This window comes from Berkeleyomyces rouxiae (assembly GCF_048999995.1).
Source record: "Berkeleyomyces rouxiae strain 22BRR77 chromosome Unknown BrBRR77_ptg000001l, whole genome shotgun sequence".
Lineage (NCBI taxonomy): Eukaryota > Fungi > Ascomycota > Sordariomycetes > Microascales > Ceratocystidaceae > Berkeleyomyces > Berkeleyomyces rouxiae.
In genome coordinates this window covers 1319910-1336338 of record NW_027396491.1, presented here as the reverse complement: position 1 = coordinate 1336338, position 16429 = coordinate 1319910, and the positions used below count along the sequence as shown (strand labels likewise).

General features: G+C 51.1%; 5 protein-coding genes across 5 annotated transcripts; 2 read left to right on the top strand and 3 right to left on the bottom strand.

Annotated features, from left to right (window-relative positions):
- Positions 1-943: 943 nt before the first annotated feature.
- BROUX77_000409 (uncharacterized protein) lies at positions 944-1447 on the bottom strand (the record flags this gene model as incomplete). The annotated part of the gene is made up of 2 exons (XM_073748811.1): positions 944-1355; positions 1416-1447. The coding sequence occupies 2 exons, from the start codon at positions 1445-1447 to the stop codon at positions 944-946; spliced, it is 444 nt and encodes a 147-aa protein (XP_073608646.1).
- A 1993-nt stretch (positions 1448-3440) lies between these two features.
- Positions 3441-5693, bottom strand: BROUX77_000408 (uncharacterized protein; the record flags this gene model as incomplete). The annotated part of the gene is made up of 4 exons (XM_073748800.1): positions 3441-3501; positions 3593-4253; positions 4349-5369; positions 5439-5693. The coding sequence occupies 4 exons, from the start codon at positions 5691-5693 to the stop codon at positions 3441-3443; spliced, it is 1998 nt and encodes a 665-aa protein (XP_073608645.1).
- A 1466-nt stretch (positions 5694-7159) lies between these two features.
- On the top strand, positions 7160-7974 carry BROUX77_000407 (uncharacterized protein; the record flags this gene model as incomplete). Its single annotated transcript, XM_073748789.1, has 5 exons — positions 7160-7220; positions 7276-7457; positions 7533-7575; positions 7650-7843; positions 7921-7974. The coding sequence occupies 5 exons, from the start codon at positions 7160-7162 to the stop codon at positions 7972-7974; spliced, it is 534 nt and encodes a 177-aa protein (XP_073608644.1).
- A 555-nt stretch (positions 7975-8529) lies between these two features.
- Positions 8530-9743, top strand: BROUX77_000406 (uncharacterized protein; the record flags this gene model as incomplete). The annotated part of the gene is made up of 2 exons (XM_073748778.1): positions 8530-8875; positions 8977-9743. The coding sequence occupies 2 exons, from the start codon at positions 8530-8532 to the stop codon at positions 9741-9743; spliced, it is 1113 nt and encodes a 370-aa protein (XP_073608643.1).
- Positions 9744-10591: 848 nt separating this feature from the next.
- Positions 10592-14899, bottom strand: BROUX77_000405 (uncharacterized protein; the record flags this gene model as incomplete). Its single annotated transcript, XM_073748767.1, has 1 exon — positions 10592-14899. One exon carries the CDS (start codon positions 14897-14899, stop codon positions 10592-10594), a length of 4308 nt encoding a protein of 1435 aa, XP_073608642.1.
- Between the last annotated feature and the right edge of the window lie 1530 nt (positions 14900-16429).

Sequence of the window (16429 nt, the reverse complement as noted above, 5' to 3'; positions counted from 1 at the left end):
AAGAAAAGAAAAAGAAACAGCAACTCTCCCTCTCCACCACAGCTGCAGATCTTGCATCTCGCCATTAATTATGTTGCCCGCCTGGCCTGTGCCTGCCGCACATTACATACATCCATATTGCACCGTCTTAAGCGTGTGGCTGGCACCAAGATCAAAAGATGCATTTGCGCAAAGACTTGGTCTGTTGGCTCGTCAGCCGTGACATTAAATGTACCCAAACTTATCCCGGCCAAACAAGGGCTATCCATTACGCCCCAGCAAATAACACACCACAGCCATGATGAACGTGAACATATGACAGCCAGCCCGTTTCGCTTCGCCTATTAACTTAGCTATCAAGCCCCCTTCCCCCGGCCCAGCATCACACATCCTTTCGAGCCGAGAGAGCCTTGAGGATTCCTCCTAGCTGCCCTTTTTAGGACCTTGTACCAGCAGTCATTAGTCATGTCCTGAAACAAAGGAAACACTCTATCCAGAGGCACAACAGCCAGGGCAAAGAGGCACCAGAAAACATCCGTAAGCATGATTGTATTTAGGGCGTGACAAAAATAATATGACGTTGCGGATCGGCATTTCCAGTTCTCGGCGAAATGATAATCACGGGTGGACGATACCAAGTACGGGAACATGCAAGTAGGCTCCTCTCGTAACATGAACCAACAAGCCATCTTGTATAAACAGCATAACACAATGATATAACTAACGTACAAAAAATTCAACAACTGACTCAAATAATCACATCATAAAGCCACGATATAAGAAGCTCCATATCGTGGTGCAAACAACTCACGCGCGTGTCCAAGGCAAGGATTCGAAAAGCAGGGGGGGCCGCACCAGAGAGAAGCCACACAGCCTCTTCCTGTCAGAATCGGCCATGGCCGACTCATGCACAGCATCCCTAGCAAAGGAAACGGCTCCGCTAGCATGCGCTCCTAAGCCGGATCTACTTGCCCGGCGGAGGTCCCGTCGGCGGGGCATAATCGCCCGTGTAAGCCTGCTGCGGCGGCTGCAGCGGAATGCCGCCCTGCTGGCCCCATGCCTGGTTTGGGGCCTGGTTTGGGTTGACGGACTGGCCGTAGGCCGGCGGCGCGTAGTATCCGTTCTGCGGCGTGGACTGGAACTGCTGATGGCCCGGCGGCGGCTGCTGGCTGTACTTGGGCAGCGGCGCCATCCAGCCCGTGCCGTAGCGCGGCTGCAGCCCGTGGCGGCGGCGGCGGCGCGAGTTGACGCAGCCCAGCATGGCGAGGCAGACGATACCAAAGACGACGATAACGGCCAGCGCGACCCAGCGGCCCCAGTTGTGCCAGTTGGAGTCGTTGCAGTCGTACCAGCCATCGCCGCGGTAGTAGCAGTCTCTAGATGGGTCGGTTAGCAGGTGGAGAAGAGAACAAGGCGGACGCAGCGAGCAGACCTACCGCCGGAAGTGAGGCATCTGTAGTGAAGGCATCGTGTGTGAATGTATGTGTGTGATTTCGGAAGAGCTAGTTTTAAGCTCAACAGAGGTGTCCGGGGTTTAATGAACGAAGCGAAAAGAAGACGGAAGCGCGACGGCTTTAATAGACCAAAGATGTAGCGCTGGACCCCAGTCCAAGACCAAGGAAAAGGAATGATGATGGCGGTGGGCAGATCTTGGCAGACCAGATAGCAGGAGAAAAAAAAGCACAGCCCACGGCTTTTTTTTGGGTTGCTCCTTGTTTCTTACTGTTTGCGTCGGGAGAGCTTGGCTGAGTCGAGGCAGACCGAAACGAGAACAGTAAATCTGCAGTGTATTTGGTCGTCTTGGGACAGCTTATTCAGGGAGGCGAAAAAAAAATGAAGAAAGAAAAAAAGAGGTCACTTTAGAATACGAGTGGGCGAGTTAGTGCACGGGAACAGACAGCAGCGAGCTGCCGCTTTATACATTTATCTTTTGTGGCCTTCACCACAGAGCACCAAAGAAGCTGATGGAAATCCACAGCCCCGGAATCGACAAACGCGAAGAAAAAAAAGACGAGAAAAAAGTGTTTTGTTTCCTCGTAGTCTTGTTGTCTCCTATCTTATGCACACAACCACGTCAATACCGTGGCCGCTGCCGAGACCGTGGCCGTGGCCGTGATGTGAGGCTCCCTCCAAAGCCCAACCTCTCTGTCTTTCAGAGTCCATACCTATACATACTATAGTAGGATTGCATGAGGTGACGACGACCACCACTCCCGCCCGCCCGCAACCAGCCAAGCCTCCAGCAGAACCTTTCCCCCCTCAAGTAAAAGCCCCAAGTAGAAGCCCAACTATGGATATGCCACCACCAGCCGTCCGATCTGCTCGCATACGCTTGTCAAAATACGTCTGCCTGCTCGTCCCCCACAAGCGCATCACTTCTCTTCTCTCCACGCAGCTATACCTGTGTGCTTCTCTGTACACATGTACCGGTGTACCTGTCACGCACTTCTGCTCTGCCGTCGGACTTTGCTCCGCCAAGCCACACCGCGTCACCAGCACAACTCTAAGCTGCACTGAAGCTGCATCTGCTGCATGCCCGCTGCATTGTTGCAAGGCCTGCTCTGCTACTCCAAACCCACAGTCTCATGATCCCGCTCCCTCTGCCCACAGCTCTGCCCAGAACTCTGCCCAAAAGCCGCTGATTCCATACTCGTCCCTTACTTTTTCCTGACCTCGTCTTGCTGATCATGTTTCGCGGCCTCCTCTTTTCCTCTTTCACCAAAAGAACAAAAGGATAACTGTCCATCCGACAATGTACTTTTCTTTTAATACAGCCCGTTTCCCCCCTCCTCTTCCCCGACTCTTCCGCCTGTCACGCAAAACCGCAGCTCGTACTTTGTATGTGTGCCCCAAGCCCATTGTCAACCTGTCTCTCTTCTTGACGTCATTGGATAAGCTGGCTTGCCAACCCTCCTCCCGCCATGCCAAAACCCTAATTCGCTCCCCTGTCGAAAAGGAAAAAAAGCACAGCCACCACACTCTCTCTCCTCTCTCCATTGCCTCCCAGCCCTCCGTCAATGCCAGCGTCAATACGCATCTCTGCACGCATGTATATGATCTCACCTCTTTTTTCTCCTTGATGATTTTCAACAGGCCCATGTAACTAATATTTACCTGTATTCATGACATTCACTACCCCCCCCCCACTGTGTCAATCACTTTATGCATGGAAGCTTGGACAACTCAACACACACCTGCCATCCACTTTCCCGCCAGAAATCAATCAACAAAGAAAAAAGAAAAACATGTCAAGTAGTAAGGATAACTACGAAAAAAAGCAAAAAGACATAATATTCAGCAAAAGTGATACTAGTGTCGTACAGTCAAATAAGAATTGACCGCGGTAGCAGTGCTGGAATAATTAGCACACAAAAACACACCACAACAAGCTACAAGTCCGCATGGGACAAAAAGTCGCAACACCACTTGCGACAATGTTCTTCGGGGCCATGTACATTGACCTATATGTCATCCTCGAGGAACTTGTACGTAAACTTGAAGTCGGCCTTGCGACGGTTCATCCTAGAGAAAAGAAAAAGAAAAATACCATGTCAGTACACATGTACCGTAGACTTCAAAGAAACAAGTTTCGACATCACAGCCACAAACTTACCAGGTGCTTTCATAGTCGAAAAAGCGATATGTTCCCTGTTCATACTCCTCCGTGATGCTCTTGGGTTCCTCATGGCGCTGGAACCATGTTTGGTACTGCTTGTGGAATCTCCACGATTGGTCCTTAAGAGCCCGCGCCGCCATGTACTGGTGCATGGTTCCCTGTCGGTAGTAGAACAGATAAAAGAGCGTATCCGTATCCAGCCGCGAGTAGAGCCTCGGGTTGTCGAGAATGGTCAGCGGTTGCGTCGGGTAGTTGGTTGACGGGGAGCTCATCGGAATTTCTGGCGTGTAATGCTTGGTCATTTCCCCATCCATAGATTTGGGCGCTTCACGATGGCTAGCCTCCAGAAGGCGTTGCGTCTCTGGCGAGTTGACTGCCATGGGCCGTGCCTTGACTGCCTCGTACGTCTCCAATAAATCCTGCAAAGATGCAGGGAGATGGTAGATTGACTCCTCTTCAACATGCGCCGCCGGTGCTGAGGCCTTGGCGTTGCTCTTTATGGCCGCCACATTGGCGGCTTGTGATAATTCTTGCTCTGGTGTGCTTTGCGTCGGTGCAGATGCAGAGGCAGGGGCCGCAGGGGTAGAAGCTTGTGCCGCTGCTTTCGCAGCAGTACTTGTTGCTGGTGTTGACTGGGAAGAAGCTACTGAAGCAGTTGCTGCTGGAAATAACGCCGGTGGGTTAGCCTTGATCAATACTACACATAGAGCCCTAATTGTCCATTACCAAGCTTTTGAAAAATGAGAAATTTACCTGCTGATGATTCTGCCGTGTCGAAAGCCTCACTAGAAGAATTTGCCACATTCTTCACTAAGCGTGAAGCCACCGTCTTGGGTGTTGACTTGGTAGAGTTGATACCTTTTGATGGCACATCGAATTGGGCCTTTGCTGGTTCATAGGCAGGGTGGGAAACTGAAACGGCCGGCGAGCTCGTCGTACTTGATTTTAACGGAGCCGACCCTGGGGGCGGCGGTAAGGGCGCAATACCGACGTTATTCTTATCACTTGCTGCCGCCGCAGCAGCGGCAGACGCATACTTGAGACCCTCTCCTGCCAAGCGAGTAGGTACGGATGCCGGCTTCATGTTTGCCGCCGAAGAAGAACTCGTGGATGGTTGCGAAGGGTGTAATGTCGCGAGTGTTGGCAATGGTGATTTAAGTTGGGCTGAAACCTGTCGTTTGCTACTCGTCTCCGAGCAGCGGTTTTTGCTCCCCGCCTTCAAGCTTTCGATGATGGCTTCGCCTGGAGTTGGCCCATCCTCATGTATAGACTGGGTATCTTGTGAAGATACCCTGTCATTGTCCTGGAGATTCATGCCAAAGTTGTCTTCGTCGGCGTCGAGGTGCAGGTCATCGTAAAGTTCTTCATCTTCCATGAAGTCGGGGCTGGAGTTGTCTTGGACGTAATACCGGATGGATTCCTCGAGATCGGTGACTTGTTCTGTCTCAATGCCACCATTTTCAAGAGAACGGCGTATCAACTCAAGCTTTCCCTGATGCCATTTATGTCGTTCGATAGTGTCTTCGATTTCGGATATCCGCTCGGCCTTGGACGTGTTGTTCTTGCCGCGCTTTATCGTAGCCGAAAGTCCTTCGCTTTCAACCTCGAGAGCCTCAACTTGCAACTCAAGCGAATCGACCATTTCCCTCAAAAATATGCCAGCCTCTTCCTTGGCCTTTTCTTTAGGATCAAGTTTTGCTGCTGCTGATAAGCCTTCTTTGGAGTAAGCCTTGGTCTTCATCGCCTTCTCAACGGCTTTGAACTTTTCCATTTGCTGTACAAAGTGTTAGTGGATAATGCTCAGGCCTATCTCATGATATTGGCCGTTTAGAACTTAGCGCACCGTCTCAATCAGTTTGCGATGGTCTAGTAATGGAGTCTTGTCCTTAATGTCGTTGCTAGCGGCCCAGGTCTTGATTTGGTCGCGCATACGCTGCAGTTTTTTGATTTCGCGCTTCAGGTTGTCTTCGAGCTTTTCCTTTTGGGCGGGATTCGTAGACTGTTCTATCTTCTCGTAAATCGCCTCAAATTCAGCAACTCCTTCGGCAACCTTCTTGAAGCACTTGTCGACCTCTTGTTGCAATTTTCGAGCGGCCATGGTGATGTGCGGGGGTTGAGCAGCTGGCTCAACTCAGACTCGGATAGGTTGGTGATGGGTGAATGTGGTCGGTTCGGGGTGTGGAAATTGTCGTGGCGAGATACGGCACGGGATGGTATTGAAGTAGATATCGGGATGGTAGAAGGGGTCGAGCGGCCGAAATGAGGAGATTCTCAATCTGTTTGCAGGTGAGATGAGGGTTAGCTTGGCTACGTAGCCGTGGTTGACTGGTGAGTTCGAGGGGCTCGGAAGCTTGGTGGTTGGTAATTGAGAGGTCGCAAGACGCACACTCAGGGCCAAGCACGAAGCTCTGAAAGTCACAGCAACAGCTGTAGAGTGTCGAGGCGAAAACGAAAAATTGAAGAGCAAAGGGCAATGAGTCGGGAGCGTGACGCACGAACCGGCAACTAAGAGGTGGCGTTTGCAAGTGCTAATGCTCAAACAAGCGCTGTCGTAGCAAATCAACGGGTTGTTCTGTTGTCTGTGGACTAGACAGAGTTTCCTCGCGGCGCAAAAGCTTGATCTCTCCGGGAGACTACGCCAATGCAATTGAGATTGTGTTTCTAGAGGGCAGAGCGAGATGGTGAGAAGAATAATCCCTGTTTGGTAGGCAGATTCCGGGACGGGAAGACAAGGAAGATCCAGCCAGAGCAAGACCAGACTTGGAGTTGAGAGTTGTTGAATCACGGCACACACAGCCAATCTGGCCAATCAGAGCCTGTGTTGGGTCACGTGACGAGCTGAGGTACAGAAATGGTGCAAACAAGCCGGGCCAAAAAGAGATCAAGTTGCAGATGAGATGTTGCAGTCAGCTCAGCAAGATATTGGTTAACAGTTAGAGTGTTTGGTGAGCAACCAGACAATGTTATTATTCCAACCCCAAGGCCAAATAAATAGCTGGGCTGGCAACAAAGCTACGTTATGCAACAAAGAGTGGCTGTGGTTCTATTTGGTTGGAGGAGATTTCCCTCGGACCACCCAACCAACGATTGTGTGGCCGGAAATACAATGGCGTGTCTTCACGACAACAGCGACTAGCACTAGTGCAATAGGCCTTTTTCTACAGGCTCCAGGGCTACATATGCCCAGGGTCAAGAGTTGCCACCACCAGGTCTGTAATCACCAATACTTCTTACCTAAGTGCTCGTACTTGGACACTTCTGGGGAAATCTAGGGGACGGATGGAGGAAGGAGCTTGTGGGATTTTAGGAGTGAAGCAGCGCGAGCGATTTAGCACTGAGCGTTGAGTATAGAACTGGTTATGTTCTTCAAATAAGAAGGATGTGCAGCGCAGCTCATTTGTGAGACATGGATTTCATTTCATGTCTGACATGTTGAGGCTTGAAGATAAGTTGTGCTAGCTCTATAGGGTTTAGGAGCATAACCCTAGTCACCCGACATGCCAGTTAGGGCCTACATTACTTTTTGTGAATTAGTGTTGATCTGTTTTGGGTCATCAATCAGAAATGGGGACGGGACGATCTGATGTGACAAACACCATAAACGACAATCACGCAGTCATGAAGGGTAAGGAGACTTAGAGCTAGATTTATAGTGCGCAAGCTGATCGGACGGCCTACAGCGATTCTGCAAAAAGTACTGTCGGCCTCGGTCACAGTCGACAAGGTGAAGATCTCAGAGATAGGAAAGGGTGTCCTGGTATTTGCAGCCATTGCCCCGGACGATACTGAGAAGGATGCCGAGATCATGGCCAACAAAATTCTCAAGTTTAAGCTTTGGGACGACGAAGATGCCGGAACAAGAGTAAGTCACCGGGGCGGACCTGGAGCTGGCAGCAGGAAGGACAAGAGATGTTGACCGGAACCGATACTGCTATAGTGGAAAAAAAGCGTCATGGATATTGGAGGCGAAGTCCTGTGTGGTATGTAGCACCCAATCAGCATCCCACTGCAGCATTTTGAGTTATGAGCGGCTGATTTCCTGTAATCACCAAAGTGTCGCAATTCACGCTTCTCGCAAAGACAACCAAGGGCACGAAGCCCGACTTCCACGGCGCGTGCCCGCCCGAAGCGGCCAGCAAGCTGTACCACTATTTCCTCCAAAAGGTCCAGAATGGCTATGCCGAGGACAAGGTGAAGAACGGCAAATTCCAGGCCATGATGGAGGTTGGGCTTGTAAACGACGGTCCGGTGAGTTGAGGCCAGTGTTTCGGGAAATGCATTGGCAATATGAAGACTAACACAGGCATATGAACGGCATGTGACAGGTCACGATAGAGCTGAATGTGGGAAGCAGCAAAAAGGAGGCTGCTGGGAAATAGAGGCAAGGGTACTGCGGTACTACAGGCTCGCATTGGATGCAATGGCTGATGCGTGTTGTTCTATTGTGTGATTTTCGTCTCCCTTCTGTAACCAACTTTTGTGCTTTGTATCACTGCTTGTTGCATGAAGCCGCCGTTGTGCAATCCCGAAAAAAGCAGCCAGGGCCTGGCCTGCCTCATTCGATCCGATCCACTGGCGGAAAAAGTCCACAAATAAGAAGCCAACAGAACACCGCCGAAGCAAAAAAGCAGCTAGAATCTTCCACGCGGGCCTGGAGTCGCAGCCTTTTGCAGAAGGCCAGCCAATTATCGCTGGCCCGGCCTCATCAGGGAGCTTCATACTTGCAAGTATATATATAGCAATCCTGTTTTTTCCCTTCTTTTTTGTCGGTTGTGTTTTGTTTCTTTCTTTCTGTGTTAGTTACTTGCCTATATACATTTCCCCTTTTCTCCCCCCCACCCTCGTCTGTCCATCTATAAGCTACCCCTCCAACACACACCGACTGCACCCCGCTTTCTTTGTCTGTAACCACCACTCGCTCACACTCCCGCAACATGTCCCAAGACGCCCGCCCCCGTGTCTACTTCGACATTTCCATTGGCGGCCAGGCCGCCGGCCGCATTGTCATGCGCCTGTACACCGACCTGGTGCCCAAGACCGCCGAGAACTTCCGCGCCCTATGCACCGGCGAGAAGGGCTTTGGCAAGACCGGCAAGCCTCTGTGCTACAAGGGCTCTATCTTCCACCGAGTGATCAAGCAGTTCATGATCCAGGGCGGTGACTTCACCAGAGGCGACGGCACTGGCGGCGAGTCCATCTATGGAGAGAAGTTTGAGGACGAGGCCTTCCCCAAGGCACATGACAAGCCCTTCCTGTTGTCCATGGCCAATGCCGGCCCTAGTGAGTAACCTACCAGACAACGCGTGGAATTCTTTTTGCTACTGTCATCTTGGCATGTGACAAGCCCAACAGAGGAGCTAACCATATTACCCACTCGTTAGACACCAACGGCTCGCAGTTCTTCATCACTACCGTCACTACCCCCCACCTAGACAACAAGCACGTTGTTTTCGGTGAGGTCATTGCCGGCAAGTCCCTTGTCCGCGCCATCGAGCACTCACACACCGACGGCTCCGACCGCCCGACCAAGACCGTCGAGATCACCAACAGCGGCGAGCTTGCCGCCGACGCGCCGACGTCCAACGCTGCCGCCACCACCGACGCTTACGGCGACACCTACGAAGACTACCCCGAGGACCACGACGGCGAGGAGCTCAAGGCTGAAGATCTGTTCAAGATTGCTACCGAGTGCAAGGCCTTTGGCGGCGCCGCCTTCAAGGCTGCCGACCTCGAGGCCGGCATTGCCAAGTATCAAAAAGGCCTGCGCTACCTTGACGAGGACCCGACGGACCTGGAAAACGCCTCCGACGACGTCAAGGCTGCCTGGGCCCTGCTGCGTGTGCAGCTCAACAACAACCTGGCTCTGCTGCTGTCCAAGCGCGGCCAGTGGACCGAAGTGCGCAAGGCCTCGGCTGCTGCGCTTGCCGTCCCTGGAATCAAGGACGCCGACAAGGCCAAGGCTCTCTTCCGCCGTGCTCTGGCCTACAAGGAGCTCAAGGATGAAGAGGCGGCGCTCGCCGACCTGGTTGCTGCCAACAAGTTGGCGCCGACTGACGTCGCCATCGTCAACGAGCTGAATGCCGTTCGTGCAAAGGTTGCTGCGCGGAGAGAAAAGCACAAAGCTGCCTACCGCAAGCTGTTTTCCTAGACGCTACTTAGCTGCGAGTTTGGGGGAGGGGGGGGGAATGCCCTAGAAAGAGTCGAAGGAGAAGTAGCACGTAGAAACGAAAGACTTGGGCCACCAGGTAGGGACGTGGAAATGACGTTGAACGCATCTCATGACTAAGGCAAGATAAAAATGAACACACGGTTTTTTTTTAATCTGAACAATACATGCACACCAATCAAGTAATGTAGTGTTGAGCGTACGGAAAAGAATATCCTTTGTAGACTATACATACAACGGGCTATACATACTAGAGGCATATACTATTGGCTGCCCCCATGATAACAGGTATCAAATGCGACACTGAATATAGAAAAGAAACATGACCAAAGATAGAGACAAAAAGAGATAGAGCTAACAATAAAGCAGAATACCAACATGAATTTGAGTAGCAAAGGAAAAGAAAGCAAGTGAGGGGAAAGTTGGAACAACAAGGGGGGAGGGAGAACAAAAAAACAACGAGGAATCAGAGAGAATAAACAATAGAATTACAAGGCCTCCAGCGTACTGAAAAGAAAGCGAATAGGTGGCGATGGAATTCAGTTAGTTATTCCATAGATGGTGAAGATGTAGAGGAGATGGGGAAGATTGTACATGGGATTTTACTAAATATGGAAGAGGGGTAGGGAGAGAGAGAGAGAGAGCGTAGGTAGGTAGGTAGATGTAGCAATAAGGGTAGAAAGAACAGGATCAGAGAAAGCGTGGTCATGTATAATGAAATAAGATGAGGAAAATGGCGGAGTGTACCGAGGCAAAGCAAATAAGAAGCCCGGAGATAAAAAAACCAACGAATCATGTTGTAAGAGTACAACTAATATTGCTCAATCACCTCACTTTGCTTTGGTCTTGCTCCCGTCTTTCTCGTCGGCCGTCTCAGAGCCCTGGGCCTGTGCCCCTTCGCCACTGCGGCCCATGCGAATGATGCCCGACAGAATATTGCGCGTTGACCGCCCATTGCGCGTGCCGCGAAGTGTGCCGATCGGCGACATGGGCGGTGCTGAGCCGTTGTTACCAGCCCAGGTGCTGCCCCGTTGGGCTTGGGTTTGCAGTTGAAGCTGTGCTAGGCTCTGCATGTCCAGGCGACCCAAGGCGCTGAAGCCTGTGCCTGAGGCTAGGTCTGCGGCAGCATCGCGGGCTGTGTTGATGCGGCGTTGTGAAGAGGAGGTTTCGGGGATGTCGCTGCCGGCTGAGCTAGGTGTACGCAGGTGCTCGATGCTGCGTTCGGTACGGGATAGCGTCCACATGCCATTGAGGCTACCGAGAGATGACGTGGAAATATTTGAAGGAGCAGTTGATGTTAAATTGCCAGAATTGTCGGTTTCCTTTTCCTTTTCGATGGGGGCCTCTTCAGTACTCCTAGACTCCGAGGTGCTCTCAGGGTCGCGGAGGAGCTCGGCGCTTTTCATGCAAGCACTGGCGCGATGGTACAAGACCTGACACATGCTATTAAACAAGATCAAGTCGCTACTTGACAATTCAATGCTGTTCGTAACCTGCGAAGTACACCATAACGAGACCAGGGTTGCTAGACTGCGAGTTGGGTCTACCAAATGCGGAAGAACGGGAATACCCTCACGAGAGGTAGCACTCAGGCGGTTCATAATAGCCAGTGGTGTAGAGTAAGAGGGCTGCAGTAAAGGTGTAGCTTGATCAGCCGGGATAGAGCAAACCTCATCGACATAGACTTTAAGCGAAGCACGGCGAGAATTGAGAAACTTATTCATCGGCTCCATCCACGATTCCTTCTGGCCAAAGGTCGACAAGTTTGCCATGGCCTGTAAAGCCTTGGCGATAAGGGTAAATGTACGTTGTGCGCGGGGTTCGGGCAAGTCACGAAGCATGCCAAACAATTTCGGACTGAGAATGGCTGGACATATAAAACGAAGAAAGAGAAATCCAGTGACACTCGTGTAGCTGACAGCGCGCAAAAAGTCTCCATAGCGATCTTCAGCAACGGCCCTAACATACTTGAGGATATGGCGGATTTCAGCAGGCAGCTGATCTGCAGATTTAGAAATGCATGCCCAGACCTCGGTTGTTAGCTTTATGAGAAGTGTCCAATGGCGTTGTACGTCCTCGCCAGACTCTAGCTTGCTAGGATCAACCTCGCAATTTGGGTTCAGTTCATTGATTTCGACAATCTTGTCGCGGAGAACCTCATCAAGATAGCTCTTTCCCAATCGCCGCATGTAGCACTCAAGAGCCTGGGTCAGTAGAGAGTTACCCCGAAATAGTAGATTAGCCTCTCCAGCCAAAGACTTTCCCAGGTCACGGACTAACTGTTCGCGGTCGACTCCAAAGTCCATTGACTCGTTGGACCGTAGACGGTTGCTGAATCGGTAGTTTTTGACGGGTGTTTGGCTGCTAATACCATCTATTTCTTCTTCTACAAGGGACATCAGCCACTCATGGACTTTGCCGGACACTTGGAAAATATCGAGAGTTATTTCAGCCAGTCGTCGAAGTCCACCAGGCATCTGGCGCGCAATCTGCGAGGTTAGTCCGGAAGGAAATCGCTCAAGCAAATCTTTGAGAGGTTGGTACTCAGAGGAAAGTAGGACGGCCATTTCCTCGTGGTGGATCTTGACAAGCATTGTACCGATGGAGTGACTGTGAATATTGTGCATCGGTAGCCATTGCTCATGTTCGTCGGTCGATTGTATTTGATCTATAGGTATGTCGATTGTGCCACACCAATGTTCACTTGGGCGGCATGGCTTGCTAAAGTGTATCTTCTTTTCAGGTTCTAAGCCATTAATGCGTTTTAGCACTATTGACAAGAGAGGCGGCGAAGGCGGGATATCAGTGACAATGCAATCTTCTCGCCAAAAAGGGTTTTTTGTGTTGTGCTTGACGGCTGTACGAGTACGGATCTCGCCGTCTACAAGAACCTCTGCAAAGTAGTTTCCCACGTTGGAGTCGTCGCTGGTATTATGTCGTGAATGTCCGCTCTTTTCAGGTCCGCCCTCACGATCTTTTAGTTTGGCTTCAACAACGCGAAGCTTAACAGTGCGTTCTATGCGAAAGACTTCTCCACTAGCTGAAGCCTCAATTTCTGCAACAGTCTCGGGAGGACCAGATGACTGTGGGTTGTAGCGGAAGAGATTAGGCTGAGTGAAGGCGCGAAGCAAGACGTACCATACATCGACAAGTACATGGCTTTCAAAAGACATATAAACAGGGCGAAAGACGGACAAATGAGTAGATCCGGGAGCGTATATAGGGAAGATGCCCAAGCAGAACTCCGTGTCATCAAATAACGTGCAGTCCATTCGTTGAATAGCCGAGCGAGACAGCTGTTGGAGGCCAATGAGTGTGAGAACAGAAACGTCGTTTTCAGCTAAAAGTTGCAGCTCGCCGTTATCTTGTAATAGACATGAGACTCTAACCCATGAGCCCTCTTTGTTTTCCTTTGTTGATCTTGAATCCAGAGGCGATGGACTCTTGAAGATTTCCCGTGGTGATACGGGAGAGCCCTTGTCCCACACAAAGACCTTGGCAACTTTGATGATACTAGGGGACTTGCCCTGGGCGTTAATACCACGGTTCTGGGCTGTGGAAGAGCCATGTCGTCGGAGCTCAGGCCGCGAAGAGCTATAGCTATTGCTGCTGACACCATTCCCACTGGAATGCTTCGAAGGGGGGAGGCGAACTTGCTGCCAACAAAGAAGCGCAGCAATCCACAAATCGACTTCCTCATCTTCACATGGTCGGATCAAAATGTCCATGAGGGAAAAGCCGGTGATGAGATCTAAACAAATTCGCCCGCTTTCAGGATCTAGAACAGGAACAATACGAGACCCTCGGAGATCCGCACAAAGTGTCAGGACAATTCCTTTCGTATGCCCAGAGTCAAACATAAGGCATCCCTGATCTTCTTCGATCCAGGAAACTCCTCGGTACCATGAACCCCCAGCCTCTGTTTGGTACTCGATGTCTCCGCGCATTCTCCCACACAAGGTTTTCATCAACAGTATTATCTTATTGGAGTTTGTCGTGGCAATGGGGATTGACAGGGAGTCTATGGAGGGCGGCGCAACGACCACTGGTGAAGTTGGGCGTGATGAAGTGCGCTTGATACGACGCTTAGCAGAAGATGACTTTTTGTCCTTGGTCGAAGATAAAGAACTCGTGGATGCCGATGGTTGCGCAAGTTGAGGGTGTAGTTGCGATGAGCTCTTTGAGCTTGAATTTGATTTTTGTAACGGAAGTGGAAACGAAAACGGGCTGGTATGAATCGAGGGGTAGCCCATGGATTCGTTCCCCAGGTTGAGCGCAGGTTGCAAGTCATCGTGGGCTGATAAGGAGGAGGAAGAGGTTGCAGAAAAAGAGCCAACACGACTACGATGATCGGTCATGGTAGACAGGCCACTCAGAGCAGAAGGCTGACGCATGAAAGAACCGTCTAGAGTGGATGTTCGTTGGCGTAGCAGCTTGTTGCGTGGTGGGATAGGTGGTGGCGGGGTAGCAGATGATGAAATCGATGGTAAATGAGGATTCTGGTGTATTATAGAGAGCGATGATGAGGATGACGAGGAGGCAGGAGAGGTAGATTTCGGGGCTGAAGCGATAGTGGAATTGGGATGCTGCGCAGTTATTGGAGCTGTCTCGCTCCGTGCAGCAAGATAGTTGGGTTTAGCCTTGATATCGGCGGGCACCAGTGAGGCCTGGAAAGACTCATGGAAGACAATGCCTTGTCTACGACCACCTTCAGGACTGTCATCTCCATCTAGCAGCGAAGCTGGGAATTCTCGTGTATCAGAGGTACTGGTAGTAGAGGTGTTGGGAATAACAAGTGGGATTTTGGCTCTGCGGGTAATTGGCGCAGGAGATGTTGATGATGATGATGGCAGCAGTGGTTTGCTAGAGAGCCTCGGCTTCCTACTGCTAGTCGAGGCGGTTGAAGTAGCAGGAGGAGTAGTAGAGGCTACAGAAATAGTCGTAGTACTTTGATCTGCACTGGTAGAGAGTGCGCTATCGCTGCTGCTCACAGAAGTTACTGTAGTGGCTCGAGACGATGAGGTAATGACAGGGTTGCCAAATGTCGAGGCACGAAGGGGAAGTGGCGATTCATAGTCAGTTGGCTTCGCACGCGGAATACTAGCTCTGAAACCAGCGGTCGATAGCTTCTCGTCCATGGTATGGCTTTTGTCCAGTCCGAGTCGCTGCGGCCATTCGATCGATGGTGAAGGTGGTGGCAGGGGCGGGAGCGAAAATGAGAGCGAGGTTGAGGTTGAGGTCGAGGCCGAGGCCGAGGTCAAAGTCGAGGGGAGGAGTGGGGGCGACACAGGCAGTGGAGGACGGGTCACGATCGAAGAAATGGGTGCAAAAGGAGAGGAGAAAGGCAAGGAGGAAGAGGAAGAGGAGGATGAAGCTGCAGGAGACACACAAGACAGCAGCGAGGGCCGATGTTTTTGGCCAATGTGGGATAGGCTGTGGGATTTAGCATGGGACAGGAGCTGGTGGGATTGACTTGGGAGCTGTCTCTGATATTTGCTCTGGCTCTGCTTGTCCTGGTACTGGTGTTGGTGCTGGTGCTGCTGGCATAGGTGCTGGCTCGAGGCTCGGATGTGACCCTGTGGCCCATTATTGCCCTGGTTTTGGTTGGCGAGACGAGGAGGCCCGTGTTTGATTACTTGGCTGTCATCTTCTTGGCCTGACAAGCTATGGACCTGGTCTTTTGGGCTGTCGTCATGTGGAAATAAAGAGACATGTTTTTGCCCCTGTAGAAGGCGGGTTTTAGCGCTAATGCGGGCTTCTTTGCTGCGGATGGCGTCGTTGTGGGTTCTGTGGTGGTTTGCGGTAGTGTTGATGGCTTTGATGGCGTCTTTAGTGGTTGACGTCCTTCCGCCGGTACTGTTGGAAGACATGGCTGTCTGTATTTTGAGTTTAGAGGCTAACTGTTTTTTTTGATCTTTTCGCAATGGCAACCAGCTCCCACGGCGATAGTTGGCAGCAAATAAGGATAAGAATAGCGGTGGCTCTGGCGGGCAATAAAGCTGCTAGGTTCCGAACTTGGATCACGAAGATGTCGATGCCGCCATCACGGACGCTTTCTTTTCTCGTTTTGCAGACGTCTGTGTTGCCGTCGAGAAGCCGAGCCTCGCTTTTAAACCGTCTGTCTTGGTCGGCTTTTCGCTGCTGCGTGCAAGTTTGTTGGGCAGAAATAGGATGAAAAGGAGGGAGGACCGAAGGGAATCAAGGAAGCCGTCTTTAGTGAGCAGCTATTTGGGAAGAAGAGCATAAAAAGTGAGACACGACGAGTTCAAGTATTATTTCAAAGCGAGCGAAAAGCTTGCATGCTGCTCTTGCCTAGAGCGTCAGTGGTGAAGGTGAAGTTCCTAATCAGGCAATATCTACAACTGGGCTGACCGGCTGGACTGGAAATCCCAATACGGGCAACTACGGAACAGCAAGCAATATAGTCTTTGCTTGTAGCAGGAGCATACGCAGGCACTAAAAGCCAGAAGACGGAGCAGGAGCAAGAAGGAGATGGAGCACAGACACTTTCTGATACAAGCGGAAGGAAGGAAACAATAGGGACAGCCAGCATCTTTCATTGATACGTGATGAGTTGACCAAGTACATTTGTACATTTGTACACTTGTACAGTTATACATAACTATAGTCAGCTGCAAATACTCAGAGTATCCCCATTACCACATCTC